At 40.7% G+C, this 21,565-nt stretch overlaps 2 protein-coding genes across 3 annotated transcripts in view; both read right to left on the bottom strand.

Moving 5' to 3' along the window:
* Nucleotides 1-21,565, bottom strand: part of Mi-2 (chromodomain-helicase-DNA-binding protein Mi-2 homolog) — a 29,985-nt gene that overhangs the window by 8,019 nt on the left and 401 nt on the right. The gene's annotated exons all lie outside the window — the stretch shown is intronic.
* Nucleotides 108-21,203, bottom strand: Su(Tpl) (Suppressor of Triplolethal). Of its 2 annotated transcripts, none has more exons than XM_044394600.2 (5): nt 21,049-21,203; nt 8,257-8,358; nt 7,832-8,198; nt 7,726-7,770; nt 108-5,893 (listed from the first exon to the last, which is right to left on the bottom strand). In XM_044394600.2, exon 5 carries the CDS (start codon nt 5,571-5,573, stop codon nt 2,394-2,396), a length of 3,180 nt encoding a protein of 1,059 aa, XP_044250535.1. In that variant the 5' UTR covers nt 5,574-5,893; nt 7,726-7,770; nt 7,832-8,198; nt 8,257-8,358; nt 21,049-21,203; the 3' UTR covers nt 108-2,393. The 2 variants fall into 2 exon arrangements, with proteins under 2 accessions (XP_044250535.1, XP_070071659.1); XM_070215558.1 differs by having other exon boundaries at nt 8,257-8,353.

The raw sequence follows: 21,565 nt of genomic DNA, 5'->3' as shown, positions 1-21,565 counted from the left end.
CTTTTCAATTGCTGTGTTAGTTCATGTGTGTGTGTGTTTGTCTGTGTTTGGTGTGTTTTTTTGTTTTTCGTGGGCGTGTCATATGTGGTTTATTTATGTATGAGGGCGTGGCATTTATATAAAACTAGTAAGTTTCTTTTGTTGCTTATCAAATGTCAATGTTGTATATATATATTATGTATATATTTAGTGTTTTTTTTTAGTTGTATATAAATTGTATATATGATTTTGTTTTTGTTGTTGTAATTGCTACGAATCGATTTTAAACGCTTGATTTTTTGCAACTTGATCTCAATGTTTCATTTGATTTTCCCTTTCGTTTGTTTTCATCCCCCTACTACTTAAATATCATATATAAAAAATATTGCAACGAAATAGCTAAAATTTCATGGTTTTATTCAATTTCGTGTTTTGTTTTATTTTATTTTACTTTTGCTTTTGTTTCGTTTCTCGTCTTCCTATCTTCATTTTGGACACTAGAGTTTCAGCAAATAATTTGATAATTTTTAAGCGACTTTATCATCTCTCCTCTCCACCTATTTTGCTTGTATTTCATTTAGTTCGTTATTATTATATTTTTACTTAAGGAAGCTTTCGTAACACGCTTAGAGTTGTCCTAAAACTAAAAGCAAACAACTTAAGGGGCCGCCATAGCTGTGATACAACCATTAAGTATATCATTTCTATTAGTCCTCTCATAGTTTTGAGCAATAACTAGTCCAAAGCCGCAAATAATATAAATAAAGTCTCTGTCTTCGGTCAGTACGGAAAATGTCGCTAATTTTTTTCTACGGTTTTTTCGTTACGGTTTTCTGATTGGAAAGGTACGGTACTGCTGGTGTTGGCTAAAAAAATAAACGCTACGTACGCGAAACAAAAACCTGTGTATAATTAAAACACAAAAATATATAACAAATTAACTAGTTATCGATAAAACAGAAGAATTTTTTTCTACACAAGCCGTTTAAAAGTTCAGTCTATTGTTTAGAGGCACGCCCGCATGCAACACCACCAAAGGGAAATAAAATTTACACACTCTTTTGCATATTTAATTGGGGTTGCAACGACTGAGCTGGTCATAAATAAAAAATTGCAGAAAAAACATTTGTATGAAAACTATAGATTTAAAAAATCTAAGAAATGGCCACCGAGTGCTTTACTTTCGGACAAAATATATTAAATACAAATATATAATTTTTTCCCCTTATAAATTCAAAGTTTTATAACAAATAGAAAACTAATTTTTCGAAATGTTTTGCCAACTAAAGTCAAATTACTTCCCCAACAGTATGCAAATGATTCTTTTAAGTTTGTTTCTGTGGTGCTCTCTTTTTCTCTCAGTGTGTCTGTCTGTCTGTTTGTCGGTTGGTTACGGTACTCAATTGTGGTCATCGTAGGCCTAGGCAAACATTGGCTCAATATCAGTTAACTCTACTCGCACCCAAAATCCCGATCGATCCCAATCCCAAATCCCACTATATCCTGGAAGAAGGACCTTGGGCACGTGCAGTCGGCAGCAGCGAGGACACTTTGTGCTGGCCCACTCGCGCTCGCTATATCTCTCTCAATCTCTCTCTTTCTCTATACACAAATCTAAAACAAAAGCTATGCCCAAAAATGCAAAAAAATTTGTCGATAAGTGTAGGGTGTGTATGTAGGGTGTGTGATATTTTTTGTGGGTTTTCCTTGTGTGAGGTGTGAGTGTTTGCCGTTGTTTGTAACAAATGTTAAACAAAAATCAAGAATAAAAATAAGAAGAGTCTAGATTAAAAACGAAAAACATACACGCTATATTTAAAAGTTGATAATAATAATATAATAATAATAATAATTATTACACACAAAACGCAAGGAAAAACATGTGTTTTCGTTTTCGTTTCTCATTTAGTTACTTAAGCTGCTCAATATGCTCAACAAAAAATTAAGTCTACAACTCGTATATAATTTTTTTTGCTTTCGCCGTTTTTAAAAATATTGATTTTGTTTCCTCCTCAACTCGTCTTCTTCTGGCTTGTTGTTGTTGTTGTTGTTGTTATGTATATATAGTTCATATATGTATTTTATATATATGTAGAAATCGGTGGCAGCAGAACTGGCCTGCCGCCTACCCTCGTTTTTTTTGTTTTTGTTTTATGTAATAAAAATTATTTTACGCGAAAGTTTGTATTTTTTGTTTAGTTTTTGTTAACATAATTTCAACATTTTTTTGAAGGTTTTTCTTGCTTGTAGTACAATTTCTTTTAGAACGTTTTTCTTGGTGTTTTTGTCGGTTTTGTTTTTTTTTTTGCGTTTTTACTATAATAGTTTGTAGTATTTATAATAGTTTCTTTCTTGTTTTGCCTTTTTACATTGGGGGATATCAGCGGATGGTCATCGAAGTAGTCCCAGCAGGATCAGTAGGGTGCCTCATCGTCATCGGTATTGGAGTTGGAATCATCGCAGTCCTCGTCGTCATCATCGTTCGAGTCCGAGCTGTCCGAATCCGAATCCGAGTCGCTCGCATTCTGCTGATGTTGCTGCTGCTGCTGCTGTAGATGTTGCTGCTGTAGATGTTGCTGCTGCTGCTGTTGCTGCTGCTTCTGTTGCTTCTGTTCTATCGTCTCAACAGCGTGATGCTGCCTCCTCTGCTGCTCCGCAACTGGAGGCGCTGCAGCCACTTCTGCGGGTGCAACAACCACCGGAGCCGCCGCCGTTGTGGCACTCATTAAAGTCTTGTCATAGTCCATCACCAGCTGCTTAATGTGCGCCAGCTTGGCGTGCAGATAATCAAACCGCTGCTTGTCCTCGCCAATGGTGCGATCGTTATTAATCCGCTCGTATTCGCACACAATCTGCCGCTTGATGTGATCGTAGTCCCCATATCCATTGTCACAGCGCCTGGCGCTCTCCAGACGCTCGGATAGATCCTGAAAACGATTGCGTACATCCTCGACGCGCGTCAACAGCTTGCGGTACTCATCGTAGTCGCTCTCGAATTCAGTCTTGTAGCGCCGCCGCACCTCCAGCGTCTGGATGGGCACGTATTGGCTGAAGTCGTAGCGGGGCATGGAGGATGAGTCCGCATCGGCGGTGGCATGGGCATAGGCATGGGCAGCGGCAGCTAGCTGTTGCGTGGGCGAGGGATGCTTGGCCTGCTGATGGTAGTTATTGTGCGGCTGCTGCTGTTGTGCCGCCTGTTGCTGCTGCTGCTGCTGTTGTTGACGTTTCTGCTGCTGATGCTGCTGATTCTGCTGCTGCTGCTGGAGGGAAGCGGTTCGCGGTGGCGGCACCTGCTGATAGCTGGAACTCCTCTGCCGCTGGCCATTCGATCCACCGCCACTGGCAGCACCACCACTACTACTCGTCCTCTTCTTGCTGTTGGAGGCCGCATGTTGCGTGTTATTGCTGTTGTACGAGGAGCTACTATAGTCGCTCTGCTGGGGCGGCAAACGTTGCTTGCTGGAGGCCGTTGCAGAAGCGGCGGCAGCGGGCACAAAACTGGCAGCCAATTTCGGCGGCGTCGTCGAAGAGGAGGCGGATTTGCTGCTGCTGCTGCTGCTTCGGTTCGACGACGACATTGCCGCCGTTGTCCGCTGGCGATCCTGTTGCGTCTCGTAGCCACTGGAGCTGCTCGAATTGCTGCCCGTCGAGTTGCGCTTATCCTTGTTGCCGCCTCCATTGCTGCTGCCCGCCAAAGAGGAGCTGCCTCTCCTACTGCTACTACTGCTGCTCCTCGGATGATGTTGTTGCTGCTGCTGCTGCTGCTCAAGCGATTGCTGCGTGGCCGCTGCCGTCGAGCTCATAAACTCCTCCATGTTGTCCAGCACATTGTAGCTGAGGTCACTAGTGCTGTGATCATCCAAAGGACCTGGCTGCCTTTGCGGCGGCGTATAACGATTCCGACTGGAGGAAATCGACACGGGAGCAGAGGAGTACGAGGTGCCCGAGGGCGGAGTGTCCTTCTTGTAGTGACTGATGCGCTGCTTCTTCGGCTGAACCGTGCTGAACATGGTCTCGTCGTACTCGAGGCTGGTCCGCTTTAGGCCACCACCACCGGCTGAACCTGCAACTCCGCCGATTCCTCCCGGACCGCCACCACCGCCATTGCTCGGCGGCGGCGGACTGCCCGTGTGCGTCGATGTGGGACTCTGTCCAGACGTCGAACTACCCGCATCCGAGCTCATCGGCGGCGTCAGATTCTGCGGCTTGCGACGCTTCAACTGCTGCACTTCCTGCTCGCTGAAAAAGGGCCAATTCTCGTCCACATCGTTCCACATCTGGCGACGCAGATTGTACGTGTTGTGCGACATGATGCTGATGTCCATGAGTATGTTGGTGATCTGGTTGCGCTCCCGATCCCGTATTCCCTCGTTCTTTAGCCGGGCGAACAGTTCGGGTTTCTTGAAGGCCTTCAGGGCCAGCAAATGGATGAGCCGTTCGCGTATGTTGCGTCTGGACACATCGGACATCTTGTTGCCGCCCGACGACTTGTTATTGGCACCCCTGGAGGAGGAGGAGGAGTTGGAGGAGGTTAATCCTCCGCTTGGCATCTTGTTGCGTGAGGAGATGGCTGATGATGCTGATGCTCCAGCTGCTCCAGCTGGCATGGCTTCCCTTGGCGAGCTGCCGCTCAGGTTATTGTAGCCCTGCGAGATGCCGTTGGCGAATGTGGAAGCTAGCGAGGAGGCTGCACCACCGCCACCACCGCCATTATAGCGACCATTGACTGTGCCGCTGGCGCCCAGGGTGCTGGGATTGGGCGAACGCGAGGCGAACGCGTTGGAGGAGCTGCTGGATCCTACGCCTAAACCATTAAATGGCGATGAACCTAACTTACGACTATGGTTGTTGCTATTAAAACTATTGCTGCTGTTGTTGTTGTTGATCCCACTGTTGTTGTTGTTGCTGTTGCTGTTGCTGCTGTGATGATGAAATGCCGTCGTCGTCGTCAAACCAGAATTAGAGTTAGAGGAGTTGGAGGAGGAGAAGGCTGAGGCGGATACGGATACGGAGGACTGGACTGCCGAGGGCGGCTTCTTCACCTTACGCCCGATATCCGACTGATTCGGTTTAATCTCCCTGATGCACTTGCTCTTCTCCGTCTCCTCGGCAATGGCCATTTTTGTGCGTGTCGTATCGTAGACATCGTCATTGGCATGGATCCGCATTCGCAGGGTGACCGCTCCGAGGACTCCGAGGTTCTGTTGCTGCTGCTGAACGCACTCGAGCGTTCCCTCCATATTGTTGATGGTGAAACCAAATTTGCGACCTCCTGATCCTCCTCCTGATCCTGACGAGGCCTCGCTGCCATTGCCATTAGCATTAGGGATGCCATTAGCATCCGTCGCTGGTCGCGGGAACTGGATGACGCCCGTGTTGCCCACAAATTGGATCTTGGCCCGCTGGTTGGGCGGCAGGCGCTTGGCGTTGTCATCGCGCTGATATTCCTCGATCGCACGGAACGCTGAATCGGTGAGCTTGACGATGATGTACTCCTTGCTATCATCGGTGTAACGGTGGCTCTGGGACATTCCATAATTGCCGGTCGATAGTGCATTGGGCAGGCATTTCGTTGACGCAATCGAATTGGTCATAACGTGCGCGCAGCTAGCCGCCAATTGGATAGCAATTTAGATAGCCCCTCGATCGTTCCCGGTAAATGGATAATCTGGATAATGTTGGAAGGTTGGAAGGCTGGAAGGTTGCTCTTTCTCGGTTGGTTGGGCCAGCTTGGAAATCGTGGAAGGGGCGGCTGCTGGGCTTGCTTGGAAGGTGGTGTGCTCGTGGAAAAGGACGGGAACGTACGGGAAGCACTCGTTGCGGAAGTGTTGTCAATCCTGGAAGCTGCCACTGGAAAGTCCTCTCTCCTGCTTCCGTTATTCAGTTGCTGCTGTTGTTGTTGTTGTTGTTGATTCTGTGCAAATATTGCTTGATTTTAGTATGTTGTAATCGTAACTGAAATTTACGTTGTTGCTAAGACGTGACACACATGCACAGTGCTCTCTTTTGCTCTGTCACACACACACACAAACACTAACTATAAAGGCTCTCGATCATTTTTTTTTAAGCTAAGCTTACACAAAAATCTTTTTGTTTAACGAATGCAGACTCTCTTTGTATTTGCCGTAAGAATTTCACTTCCGTATGGCAAAAAGGCAACCGTTTTTAAATTTTACACTTTCAAAAAGTCATATACTCTCTCTCTCTCTTTCTCGCTTGATTGGATTGCTTGCTCTTGCTTTGCTTTGCTTTGTATGTGTGTTGCTTGCAAATAACACAATTTCTTTTGTTAAATAATATGGTATTTTAATTGGGTTAAGGTAGGCATGTATGTTTGCTCTCTTGTCCCTGTTTTTGTTGCTTTTAAATGTTACTGAGCGAGGGAGACGGACGGGGGGAGGCCTTTTGCTACGACTACTGCTCTCCTCTCGCCCCGTTGTTGCGTTTTTTCTTGCTGTTTTTAGTTGAAAGTGCCGCAAGCAGCGACTCCTGCGCCAGGTGTCAATATGTGTGTGCGTGCGTCTGTCGCGTGCGCTCTCTCGCTCGCACTCGCCAGTATGTCTGGATGATGATGTTTGTATGTAAGAGAGCACCTCAGGTCATAAGCAAAATCAAAGACAGCAAATCAATGCTCTGCTCTGCTCGCACACGTCCGTGACTGGGCTCGCGCTCTCTCACTCGCTCACACGACGATCGCAGCGAGCGCGTTGAAGCGAGACAACTGCTGGTTTGATTGGCTTCTCCGCGACTTGTTGTTGTTGTCGTTGTTGTTGCTGCTGCTGGCTGCTTGATCTTTTTTTCCTTTTCGCTTTTTCGCTAAAAATCATCTGTGTTTGTACGCTGATTTTTATATATTTTACTGGCACTGGCACTGGCTCAGCTTATTATATTTTTTAGTTGCACATAGATACATAAGTACGTTTTGGTCTATCGCAGTGTGCACAGGCATACGCACACATTTACAAAAACAAGCACTGAAACGTTTCTTTGCACACGCACACGAAATTTCAATTTCAGCACTTGAAATATTGTTTAATTTGAATGCCTTTTAACCACTTTTAGTGCTGCGATTGTATGGAGTGGCAGGCATACACACACACACACGCATACGCTTTACGCGTTCGAGACACTTTTACTCAAGACATTTTTGGTTAAGTGGATTTTTTGTACTTTCATTCGGAACTGTTCTGAATTTGTGATTTTAACTTCCACTTCTTGTTAAATGTGTGTTTTTAAGTGCAGTTTAGTTGCCTTCTCTTCTTTTGTAGTGCGTCTGTGTGTGCCAAGGTATCTTAATCAACGTACAAAAGGTATCTGCTAAATGAAATCGAAACGAGTTGCTTTCAAGTGGTTGCCCGTCGCTAGCTGTTGTTGTTTTTGCTGCTGCTGCTACTACTGCTGCTGCTCTCTTTGCACTCGTTTATTACAAGTGAGAGAGCGGAAGTAGCGAGTGGGGATCACCATCACTTCTCTCTCTCTCTCTCTTAGCCACTCTCTTGCACTCGGACTCTCTCGCTTCTTTGGTATGTACGTGCCTTGTATCACTTGCCGTATTTTTAGTTGTTTTTGTTTTTGCCAGTCAAGCAAAGCCAAGCAGAAATGAAAACAAGTTTGCAATATTATAATGTGCGCACTTGGCACTCGTCAATCTCTTCGTTTTGGCTCTCTTGCAGCGCGCATGTGTGTTGTTTGTGATCTGGGCACGTCTTAGCAAATGTTAAAATGAAAAAAAAGTAGTAAGCTTACTTTTGGTTGTGTGAGTTTGTTTTTAGCTGGAAACTGCAGGCGGCACTACAAAAAATAGTTCAGCTTAGTGGCGAATAAACAAGCAAACAGGCACGGGCGTACTTACAATTGATTATGTATTCTACTAAAAAACAGATTGCTTTTGCTGTTGAAACAGCTGTTTTGCCACCTGTATGCCCCCACACCACGTCACACGTAGTAGTTTGTGCTGCTCTCCCTCTCTCTCCGCTCTCTTTCTCGCTGCAGCGAAAAAGTTCCAACAAAACAGAAAAAAAAAACAGCGCGACTGCAACAACAACCGTGTGCCAGTCGCAATCAGCTGTTTTGCGCTCACTCGCTCTGCTCTCTCTCTCTCTCAGGCAGCAGTGTTGGGAAGTGCGACTTATCGGTTGGATGGTCTGGAGTTATCGGTCAATCGATAAAGGAAGCAACAGCGAAAATGAGCTTTAAATTTGGACGTTGACTTCTTGTTGCTGCAAAATTGTGACCAACTTTAGTATAAAATCACGTTTATGGCTTTATTTTGCATACTTGTGGATTGATTGTTGCTTTTCAGTGTGCGAGCGCGTGTGTGTATATTGCTGAATTCCGCTCCGTTGCCGTGTTGCTGCTCTGACTTATTTTCACTCTACACTTTGGTAATAAAAAAAAGGGAAACACTTTACTTTAGTATTTTATTTGCTTTGCACTTGAGATAGTTTTTTCCACTCTCCCATTCCACCGCGAAACCGTTACTTGTGCGTTTTTCTCTTCTTTTTTTTTTGTTTGTTTTGCGTTACGCGGATCGCGATCATACGTTTTTTGCGCTCAGCTGTTTTGTGTTTACGTTACTCGCTCTCGCCTCTCGTTGCTCTCTCACTCTCTCCCGCTCTCACGTATTCAAGGTTCTCTTAGCGAAGAGAGCGCGAGTGCAGAGCACGCGACATTCGCTCCGTCATATTTTTGCCCCGTTGCTGTTTTTGGTATTTTTTGTTCACTTTTGACATTTTTGCATACGAAAATTTTCCGCTTTCAGGTAGATTTACCGTAGCGCTGATCTTCTAACTCTTAAATGCGAGTGTGTTGGTTAGTGTGTTTGTGTGTGCGAGTTTGTTTTGAGTGTTCGCATTTTCGTCGTGCCTGTTTTTCTGCCTTTACCGTTTTTTATTTTTTGCCTGGCTTATCTCGGTTCTGTTTGTTTTTCGCTAGGAATTTGAGCCGCACACAAACACAGTAACACGTGCGTATATGTATGTACGTAAGGTAAGCGAAGTGTACTTTTGTATTCCACAATGAAACTATATTTCTATTTCGTTTTTCCCAACTGTCAGTGGTTAAAGTAAGGTAAAAACAGTCAAGGGCGCACACCTGCCCATGGGTGGGAGCGAGAAGGCAGCTAACAGCCACTGGCCAAACCAAAGGGGAGCGAAAAGATAGGAAGATGTCATCTGGGGTCGTAGGAAAAACCCAGATTACAACCTTTTATATTTAGCTATCCGACGAGAAAAGGACGCCCATAATTGAGGTTTAGAGAAAAGTCAACCCTTACTTTTCTAAGGTTATAAAAACTCTGGGTTCATTTCATAAACACAGCCTGTGATCAAAAATATACAAGCTAACGACTTTGTTTTGAAACTATAGATTTCCTGAGGATCAAAACATTAATTAATTAAACGTCTATAAAAAGGACAACCTGTATTTGAATATTCAGTATTATTACTAAAAACAGTTTTAAAAATTCAACCAACTTTATACATATCTCAAAAGTTACCTGAGACGAACTCAAGGCCTTGCTGGTTAGTTTCATAAAACAAAAAACATTTTTATTATCAATCTTTGAAAAGTGCACGTTTAAACTTGACTTTTAATATTTGAACCCAAGTCCCAGATAGATTTTGTTTTGTATTCTTTAAATAAAATTCGAGTCCTATGTTCTTTCCCTCAAGTGTAAATACAATGCTGTCCCTGGACGGTGTCTGTATTTGTGTACGCCGCCTCGGTAACAAAAAAAATTCGCCGTCAACTTTAAACAAATTAGCTGAAATATATTCAACTGTGCATATAAAACAACAAAGAGTCGCAGCGCAGCCACCAAGCAACCATAATACAATTTCAAGTTTCGTTTTTGTTCAAATAGCATTGAGGAAAAACGCCGAAAGGCCAATGCACTGATACAACTCAAAGTGAGGTGAGGTGAGCAGAGGGATGGGAATGGGAATGTGAACAGGAGGAGGAAGAGGAATAGGAATAGGAATAGGAAGAGGCACAGGGTCAGGGGCCAAAGAACAGGCAAAAGGAAATGCGAGGACTTCGACAACAGCTGGCCGCAGGAAACAGGAGCCATCAACCGCTAAGAATCCAGGGGAAAGGCAAACAATGAACAAGTAGGAAGTGCACGATCCAGACTTCCAGATACTCAGTAATCAGTAAAGAACAGACATCTAAAGATTACAGAAAACAATCTTAATAGGATCTTAAAATGTTCAAAGTCAGCATGACTCAATTGGAGATTTCTTTTAAAATAAATCAAAATATTTATAAGAATTTTTAGGGATTTTAGGACTTATAGATTAGATTTTTCCGATATAAGAAATTTAATATGTTTCTAATAAATCTATGATGCTTTAGGGATATAATCGTATTTCAAGATCCTTTAGACTTAAGATACTTTTCATTGTCAAATCGATTTGATTTTGATAAGCATAGTTTATGTGTAAAATGTGTTTAATTCCAATCAACATACCCTCACTTGCTACGAGGTGGAATAAGTGGAAACTTTTTGAAAAAGATGGAAGAAAAACGTGTGCAATGGAATGCTCAAGAGAAAAGACAAACGCACACGCTCACGAACGTGAACACGCTTCCCTAAACCCGCCGTACAATCCATTCCCCTAGGTGCATTCACAAATGTATGTAAAAATGTATAATCTCACGGGTGGAAAATAGATGACACACTCGTCGCTGTGGTTCTACATACATATACATATATACATAATATCTATATATTCGTAGACCGATGCAGCTGTCAGCTGTGCACGAGCAGTTTTCTTTGTGCTACACTTCTTTACAACAACGAGAGATAACAATGCCCAATGAGGAAATGGGGCAAGAACAACAAGAAAATCATCGGGGACGGGCCTCTCAGCTATGTTTGTGTATACACAACAGCACACAGCACATCCACAGGGTAAATGTTGTAGGAAATCTTTGCAGAACACCAGGGTTGCCACCTACAATCGCAGAACGATCGATCGATACAAACTGACCGACGAGGGATAGAACATGAAAAGAAAAGCTATAGCTTCTTATCGAGGAAGTGGAGAAAAGTCTTGTAAACGTACTAATAAAAAAAACAGCGATTAGGAAAAAATATTATTGCAGAAATCAGTATTTTCCAGAAGCAACTAGTATCACATTTAAGTCTTAAATTATAAAGAATCGCCATATTATCTTATCACAGACAATATTTTAGGTACATTAATTCAGACGTCAGTGAAAACTAAATGTATGGGTTACATTTTTGCCTCAACTAGCTCATTTTTAAAACAGTTGGAACAACTCTACAACGAATAATAACATTAAGATTTCTAAGAAAATAATTAAATTCAAGCGAAGTGAACGTGTAGTACATTTAATGTAGGGTTCTTATCAAGAAAAGCCAAGTCTTTCAAATTAACATTCAACCTTATTTTTTAATCTTTACTAATACAAGATCGTGGTAGACTAAAAATACTGTGTAGAAATAATATAACAATTACCCTGCGAAAGCAATAAAATAGCTATAATATAATGGTCTGGACAGAATCATTTAAATGTTTTAGAAATGGGAAATAATTTCATCTAGAAAACAGAATCCAAGGAAAACGCTCGAAAGTGAAAATGGGAACTGGTCTGATTGCAGTCCAAACTAATTAACAGACTTTGCACCTACTAAAAACGAAAAAAAAAAAAGGAAAGAAATACAAGTGTGCTTGAAATGCAACCGACTGAGAGCAATAACGACTATACATAAGTAATCGGGCAAGTAAATACGGGGTGTGCGAGTGTGCGGAGTGAATAATCAATTGCCGGAGCAGCCGCGATAATGGTGGCAAACCGAGTGGGGCTCGGGATCTGGGGATCGGAAAGTTGGGGGACTTATGGGGCAGCGATTCCGGGCAAACCGACGCACGCCTTATTGGTAATTGCCCACACGGGAATCCCAAATACCTTGGACATTGTACGACCAAGCATACAAACATATGTAATTCGTATTGTTTTTCCCCCACAGTGGTGCATTTTCCACGTTGAGAGAGCGCTGAGAGAGGCAAAACTCATACCGACATTTCTATTTTATATAATAAAATGGCAATATTTTAAATTCTATCTTCGGCGCTAGTCTATTTATAGACCGAGAAAAAGACAACAAAAACGGCCGAGAAGGCACCCACAACTCAAATGCTCTCTCGACGCCAGTATTCATTTGTTCGAGTGTGTGAGTCACACATCAAGTGGGAAATATTTCACGATAAAAAGTAAAAATAAAAAGGTGCTAAATGCCGTCGTACCTCACTCGAAGTTCAGATGCCGCTTGTCGGGGTTAATTCACAACAGTGCTGCACATTCCGTTTATCGAAATAATCGGTCAAAATTCATCGAAATAATGGCATTCAAAAAAATTGTTTCAAACGAATAATATTTGAAAGAACTTAATGTACAATTTTGTTTTCAACTAAAGGCGCTAGAAATTATAAGTCTAGAAAGCTTAAAATCTGTTATCGACCCAACAATGTGAACTTTAAGCGATCTTATTGTGCAATTAACCAAGTTAACTACAACAATTACTGGTCTATAAAATGTCATGAATTATAAATCTGACGTAAATCCTAAATGGTTCTCAAGAAAGCAATTATTTTTCATGTGGGAAATGAAATACTAAGCGCGATTTGAGGGTGCAATTAATTTTATTTTCTGAAATAACCCAACCTATGATGCACACAATTCGTCCTAAGCTTATCTGAAGGCACTGAACTCTACATCGCCAGCAGCCACAAAAGATATATCGAGAAAAAATAAGCAGAATAAGGCGGCACATATAAAAAAGTGCGTACATTGAACTTGTAGCCCGTTCAAATTCTCGATGCAGAATGATGACAAATACAATATTGGAGCTAATGTCCAAAGAATCGAAACTGTTCGTTCAACGACCGATCATTGCATAATTCAGATTCGGTTGTTTATAGCGAAAAAGTGAAACGGAAATGCGTAAAGCTCTCAATACTGATATGTGTATAAAGAGTTGCGAGTGTGACTCGGATCGGAAAAACATTGACCGTGAATTGGCATAAATTGAAATTTCAACATACGCCGACATAGGCAATCCAAGATTAGATTAGGGACTTTTGTACTCGTATGTGGGCTTATTTACGTGACGACCTTATCTCTAGGCGGGAAGAAAACAAAAAAAAAATCACCAAAAACCACACCAAATCGATGGATAAAGAAAGCTTTTAGCAGCTGTTGAAGTCTAGAAAATCGGATTCAAACAAAACGAGAAACCATTTTAAAATGTGTTTTCTACGAAGCTTGTATTAATGAGCCTGGCCTCTCTCTCCCGTAGAATCTGGTTTTTTCGGTCCAGCCAGCCAGCAAACGAAAACAAATGAACACACGACAATAAAAAACAATTTAAATTTAATCAGAAAAACACACGAAGAGGGGGATATGAAAACAAAACTACCGGCACACGTTTTCAGTGCTTTTTACGTAGTAACAGGTTTTCTGTTAATATTAGAATCCGGACTATGGTGTTTAGAAATTCACCAATTGGACAGTTAATAAATGGTTTGTAAAAAAGACTGGAAGAAGTGCAAATAGGTCGCTTCAGTATAAAACCTAGTGATGGGTTGTATTGCAGAGTTATCGAAACTTTGTAATTAAATTAAAAATAACCTGAATCATTTATCATTATAATTAATTTGAGTAATTATGTAATTTTATAATTAAATATATAAAAACTCTATTATTAAATCATAATCTATCATTATTACTATTTTGTAATGGCTATAGGCATCTGCTAAGTCAAAAGCAAGAATACATCTTTGGCCTCAAAAAAAATCCCCGAAAATGCTTCTCGTTGCTAACTGGTCTTCGTTAATCGCTTAGCTCTATTCAATTTAAATAATAATTAGCCGAATTGATTTTCAAAAAAAGACGAAAATAAATAAATAAATAAAGCACTTTGGAAGTGGCGCCGAGGCAAAACTTAAATAAATTTCGAATAAAAACTTTTTATATGTGGTTTCGTAACGACAAGTCGGCATTTGCGATGTCTTCAGCACAAATACATATGCATGCTAATCAACGAAAAGCAAAAAAAAAAAAAAAAACGAAGAAAAAACCACCAACAAACAACACCCAAAAAGCCCGAAACACTGGAAAACCCGATACGAAACATGGCCAACTCAAGTGGATTGGATGAGTGGGGTGGTGGTGTTTCGACTAGAAGGCTTAGCCAGTCGAGAAAGAAACACAACCAGACCAGAGATTCGGACTCGAGCTCGGATTCCATTTCGATACGATCCGAGCCGCGACGAGAGTGAGCGGCAATGGTGGCTCAAAACGTTCGCTTCGAAAACTTGTCTTCCCAGATTCAATTTGGATTTCTTCTTCTTATTGGAGCAGCGGCAAGACGAGACCGAGACAACAACACCAAAATACAAAACATGAAAGGAGGGCCCCCAAAAGCCGAAGTTTTTAATACACTTGACAATTTCTTTGGAAAAACACTCGAGATCCGGAATACAATAAACAGAAATGTTTCAGTTTGACAGTTAAAAATAAGTCTTTGATAATAATATCAGAAAAGTGCGGTTACAGAAGAATTCAAAATATTTATTTTTTTTATTTCATACAAAAAACTAAAAGATAATAGTGTGTAATGCTGTTAAAGAACTAATATATTCGAAAAAATTATATCATGGCACACATGACACACATCCACCACTTAATACCCCATTTCAGGGTATTAATGAAAAAAGAAACAACAGCAGTAAGCAACAGTGTTGGCAATTTGGAACTGGACTACAAACGGACTTGAAAGAAACCAAATAACAACAATAACAACCACCAACGGAGCGAGTCTCGACTGCTGACTGGTATTTCCCTCTCTGGGTTGTTATGAATCTGTTGTATTTGCTGTTGTAGCCGCTGTCTTTCATTATAAAAAATGAATGTACATTTTGTATATATAGTATATGCGTACAAATAAACATACACAGCACAGCACACGGACGGACACACTTTTAAGCGTATCTGAATCTGAGGCTATATCTTTAAAAATTACTGAAGGTCAGTCAAATTGAGCGTACAATCAACTTTTTAATATTTCATTAAACCAATTTTACTGCTGCTTTATTGGTTGTATTAGAGTTGTTAACTTCGTTTTGCAAATGTATTTTAGTTTGATCTTTGAGCATCAACTTAATAAAATAAAAGCTTATTAAAAATGTATTGGAGTAATCACTTAAATGACTTGAAATGCAAATGCAGCCAAGATATAGCTTCAAAAATCTGTACAAATTAACACTTGCTCGCTTGCTTTCGCTTCCTTTCTCTCTCTTTCTACCCAATTAGTAGGTTGCTAATTGAACTTCCGCAGAATACTCCACTTCTATGACAGCCTATTGTGTGTCATGCACACAACCAAACATAAACAAGAGAGAACGCTATAGTCGGGTTGTTGTCCCGACTATCTAATACCCGTCACTCAGCTAAAGGGAGTGCGAACGCTGTGTCGGGTTGGTGTCCCGACTAATAATCGTAACTCAGCTAAAGGGAGTGCGAGGGAGATAGATATATAATTTTTGATTGCGTATAACTTTTTAATGAATGGTCCGATTTGAAAAATGTCTTCTACATTTCGATAGGTATAAATATACACAACAAAATTGCATTTATACTTCTCGGAAATCTTTAAAGATGTGGGCGCAGGACCCATTTTAAAATCGTTAGTGGGCGATTGTGGGCGTTAGAGGGGGCGTGGCGCTCGGCTAAAATAAACTTGCGTTGCGTAGGAAGCCAAAGAATATGTGTGGGAAATCTCAACCTTCTAGCTTTTGTAGTTTCTGAGATCTCAGCGTTCATACAGACGGACAGACGGACAGACGGACAGACAGACAGACAGACAGACAGACAGACAGACAGACGGACAGACGGACATGGCTAGATCGACTCGGCTAGTGACCCTGATCTAGAATATATATACTTTATGGGGTCGGAAACGCTTCCTTCTAGCTGTTACATACTTTTGCACGAATCTAGTATACCCTTTTACTCTACGAGTAACGGGTATAAAAAGTAGCTTTGGAAGCGTCGGCTTTGGCCATCACCTTGTCTTGTCTATATGCCGGAGTTTCCGGTGTCTGTTGCCATTTTATTTAGCCAAAAAATAAGCCAAATCAGAGCAGTAGGCAATGGTTCCAACAGAAAAGAAACGTAACAAGCTTTGCATATAAATAGAACCTGAAATAAGCTTAAGAAAAAAGAACCTCGGGGGAGCCCCAGTTCCATTAATAACAAACAATTTGTGGCTATGATAAAGCGCTACAAAATTCGTCCTTTCACAAACAAATTAATTAAGTTTTAAAATTAAAGAATTCCGCATTACTGAACTAATCACTAAAAAATGTCAGACTTGCGAAAATATTTTTAAAATTATATTCATTAAATGTGTCACCAGACAGTTAACTTTTAGCAGTTTCGAACTTGGAATAAGTAAGACCATCCTACTACTCAAATACATTTTTTAAATGTATGAAAAATTATTTTTAAATTTCTCAATATATATGTTTATAATTCGAATTTTGCTGGGACAGTAGCAATCGCTTAAGCCTCGATTTATGTTGCAGTTGGTTTTCTTATCAAGTACACTTTTTGTACCATCGAAGCGAAAGACCGAGTTGGAGGAAAAACAACAAAATCAGCACTCGAGTTGCGCTTTTGTTGAGTTGAGTGCACAAAACCCAAAACCCAACCCACAAACGAGCCATAAAAAGCCTCGCGCGGTATGCATGTGAAAAATAAAAGATACGAAAAATTATATAAACATTATAGGCGAGCGTGAGTATGACTAAACCGACCGCAAGCAACAACTACACATACTTATAACTACCGCCGCAAAAGCGAGAGCAACAGCAACAACAACAACAACAACTACAACTGTAGCAATATGTAACAAGTCGGGTGGCAACAACTATAGCAACAACAACAAGTATAACAACGAAAACGAGGGCTTGCTGTCAACTACATACTTTTGTTTCTGTCTCTTGGGTTGGTAATTTTAATGTCGGTTTTTTGGGTTTTATTTTCTGGTTTCTCAGCTATGCGAAACTATGCCAAAGTTAACGACAGATTACAATAATCACAAGTATACAGGTGCGGTCAAGAAGTTATCTCTAATATTCTGCTTTATTCTATTTCGTAATGTTTAAGTCAGGCTTTTAATTTTCAAATATATTATTAAAAAGATGTAGTCCTTTCTTAAGTTATATTGAAAACCAAAATATAACAATATTTATAAACGTCAAACTATGAATCACTCTTTTTTAAGGGCTTTCTTTAATTACTCATAACGATTCTGATTCTGTTCCATTGCGGAACTACATCTGAAACATATGCAAATTCAAAATAATGAATCACCCAAACCATTTTTATTTTTAAGTTACTGAAAACAAAAATCATCAAAAAGTTATTCTATGTTATACATAAGTAGATCTTATCTAAATAAATAAATTGGAACAAATTTTCCAATAATTTTCGATATATTCTCACTGATTAGACAACATTTGAATGATCCGTTCTAAAACTCTGACCGCCACTGTGAAAACAAACACACAAACAGTGGGCGCTGGCAATGTCGTTGGCAACAATTATGCACCTTGTTGGCAATGCTGAGCTTAAAGCTGTCGCTTTGGCTTAGCGAGCGACTAATTGGCTAATTAGACAACAGTGAAGCGCAAAAAGAACCGATTGGAGCGATAATTTCGATTACATTTGCTAATACGATAAAAGAACAGGAACGCCACAAATATGCTGAAATACGCGTGTTTTGGCATGGAAATGACACAAATAGATTCGCGTGTTGTTTTCTGTTTACACACCCAGAAAACATAATTGTTACCATAAACCTATTTTCGGTGACAATCGAAGCACAAATTTGGTTTTGCTGTGGGCCGCAAGCGGAACCCGATAACAATTACAAAACTATTGAACCAATTAAGTTAAGGCTATTAAAACAACAATAACAACTCTGTTTTTTGCGGCTGAAACGAAACAACAACAGCAAGAGCGTCGAGAGAGCCAAAGAGAAACAGAAACGGAAACCACAATGGCGACCGATGGCCAGCGAAAAACACTACGAAACGAAACGAGACAAAAACGAAACGAAACATTTGCTATATGACCATTTATGTTTCGGCATTTTCGCTGCGTAAACATTTCCATATGCAAATATTAATGACCTTCACTTTCACCTCCCGTGCTAAATAGCATTGAAATGCAGAAGGGACTACCGGAAAGTATGATGATCAAGGTAAAAAATATACAATTTTCAAAAATCAGTAAGTGTGTTTAGAAAGATATTTACAAATCTCCGTATCAGAACGATCAAAAATATATTTCAAATAATACTGTCAGTATTCTAAAAATATGTATTTCTAACGAAAGAATTTAAATAAAAACATCATTCCACCGATAGCTCATTTTCTGAAAGTCTGACAACCCTAATATAGACTCATTTGAACACTCCCACACACAAAACGAAATTATCGATAAATGTGATCAGTTCAACAGTTGATAAGCTTCGATTAATTTTCACATTCCCATACAAGTACATTGAATGTTTTAAAAATAAATTAACTCGTACACAATCTGGTGCATGTGTATTTGTTTGCGGTGGCGGTGACTTCCAAAACAACAAATATCAATTGCTGCCTGATTTTCATCAGTGTGCGGGAGCGATGTGCTTGCATGTGTGTACGAATAATCTGAAACAAATAGCACTAGCAACAACTGAAGCGCGGCCTTCTCTCCGAGCGACAACAAGACAATTACTGTAAATAGGTAAAATAACAAGACAACCAGCAGTTGCACAAATATTAAAAAGCACACAGACAACCGCGTATGAAGCCAAAGGTATTACGGTAATCAATGTCAAATGCTGCCGATTTCGTGTGTGTGTTTGTGTACTCCAACCGAAAACAACAAAAACAACACCTTTGGAAGAGCGACACACACGCTCCCATCAAAAGGCAAAAGAGAGAGAGAGAAAGATAGAGGGAGACAGAGCGCAAGATACGCGTCAAATGTCAAAATCGAAAAAGAACAACAAAAACCACAATCGACCTAGTGTTGTTCTATTTGAGAGAGCGATTTTCGAACGAAATGAACGTATTGAAAGCTAAAATAATATTTACTTTTCCTATTTGTGTTTCATAGTTTTGTGGATTTTAAGCGCAAGTAAACTTTTCGAAATGCCATCGCACATGCATATATACATATGTATATATACATATATACATGGCGGATATAAAAAAGCACCACTTGTTGTTGGCTTTATTGAATGCAGTGCGTGCGAGCGGGATGGCATGTTGTAGTTCGCCAAAGCAAGGTAAGATCGCCACCAATACATCGGCAAATGCAGCTCACACACACATAATATACTTTCACTTCTTGTATTGAATTTTTGATTTTATTTGTGCTGGCGCCACGTTGTTGTTGTTAGATATGGGTTTTTTAGCCAGATTTATGCAGTCGGCAACAGCGAAGCTTTTGATAGGAAAATGAAATTCGAAGGGGCTTTTCAGAAGTCAAAAGGGAAAACAAGAATTTTCAGTTCATCGAAAAAAAAAAATCGTTTCAAAAAGATACATTTCCTAATTAGTTAGTCCTAGTTAAATTGTAAACTCCATCTGGGGTATTCCATTTGGTATTTATTACACACCCAATTGAATGTACAAATTTATTGATTTCAAATTAAATTTCTCACTGTGTACGTAGGCAAAGTACATACATACGTCACTGCGGATACCTTCCTCTCCCTCTCACACCCTTTTATTATTGCATTACTGCATAAATAGTGGCACCATACATACTCCCCTCTCTCTTTAGCCTTTTGCAATTTATGCAATGTCGCATTACTTGGCATTGTTTACTTGGAAATTAGTGGGCAGTGTTAAAATAACCACTTTCATCAACCGCTTAACACAATGTAAATGATAGAAAATTGCTGGCACAACCGGCAAATGGTGAAACCAAAGAGAAATGGACAAGAACAGACGTATGCTGACGTCACAAATGTAAGAGGGGACATAGAGAGCGAGTTTAGCATCCTACCAATATATATCGAAGGATAACGGCATCGGGGGCACAAATCCAATTAGAATGAGCAGGGGGGAGGGAGGCAAGTGTTAAAATTAGACACTGAAAGTTGCTCCCACGCTCATTCTCTAGGATAACTTACACACGCACGCACGCCATATACATATACATACACACGCCCACAGTGCAACAGCGTCGAACGGAAAAAGAGAGGCGAAAATGGGGGCAGGGACAGAAGAGAGAAGAGCCGTGTAGACAGAAGAGGAACAGCTGCGAACGAATTAACATAAATTGTATGCGAAAATGGGGTGGATAATTCTGTTTTTTGTTACACGGTGGCGGCATATTGTTTATCGGTTTTCGTACAAACTACTACATTCCAGCAATTTCCTTGCAAGAGACAGGCACCCCTCCACTTCCACATCCACTGTCACCCCCTCGTTTCCACTACTCTTCTGCTGCTTCTTCTTCGTCTTACTTGTGTGTTGGCATATTTTGGTTAACTCGTTAAAAAGGCTATTCCTTGGTTAATTTGCAGGCACTTAGTATGATTGTATTCTGGTTACGATTATATTTTTTTGTTTTTTCTTAAATTAATTAAGACGCGTCGGGGTTTTGGGGTTTTTTTTCGTTGGAGCGACAGAGACGGGGCGACGGCGACGATTTGCTAGAGCGCGCGTGCATAACACGCACACATACAGAGACGCATCTACGCGAGAGAGTGGAGAAATCAATCAAGAGAGCACGTTGGCGAAGGGGGGAGTGGAAAAAAATCACATATGTATGTGCGTCAGTGGAAGTGCGACAAGATTTTCCACAATATTCCACGCATCTTTGTTTCGTTTCTTTACATATGCACATTATTGCTTCGTTTTCTTTTCGCTTTGCTTTCTTACACAATATACATGTGTATAGTTGTGGTAATTTCAGGTTTTTAATTTTTGCACACACTTTTCTTTTTTTTTTGTGGTTGGATATATTACGCACTGGATTTCTGGATTTACACTGGCAATCGATTGGCGGTGGCGAGTAATGCACGTATTCCCCTTAATTAACAGTTTTCGCTACAATTAATAGTGTAATCTGTTTAACAAAAACTCAAATCACGTCATGGCTGCCACGTCCAAGCAACAATGAATGTAAATGGTGGCAGACAAGGCTGGCGGAGGATTGTCGCCGGGCCCCGAAAGGGGCACACTGTTTTAGGGGTCATACGGCCACTCTGTCACCCGGCAAACGGTCACACCGCACATAAGGTCACACCAGTGGGCGAACAATAAGCAAATTCATATATTCTAATTACAGTTTGTCGATACACAGGTAAGCATACCTATCTTATTTACTATAAATCTTAAATTGTAGCTTAATTCTATACGATTTGCAGCGTTTCCCGCTCTTATTTGCCAACCAAAACAACCGTGTAAAACAGATGTTTTGCTGTGGGAGCGGGACGGCTATATGACCTGCATTCGCGAATCAAGAGAACACAAAAATGCAATAATAA

The sequence above is a fragment of the Drosophila takahashii genome, chromosome 3L (genome assembly GCF_030179915.1).
Source record: "Drosophila takahashii strain IR98-3 E-12201 chromosome 3L, DtakHiC1v2, whole genome shotgun sequence".
NCBI lineage: Eukaryota > Metazoa > Arthropoda > Insecta > Diptera > Drosophilidae > Drosophila > Drosophila takahashii.
Note: the sequence above shows the minus strand (reverse complement) of the source record. Positions and strands in the feature narration are given on the sequence as shown.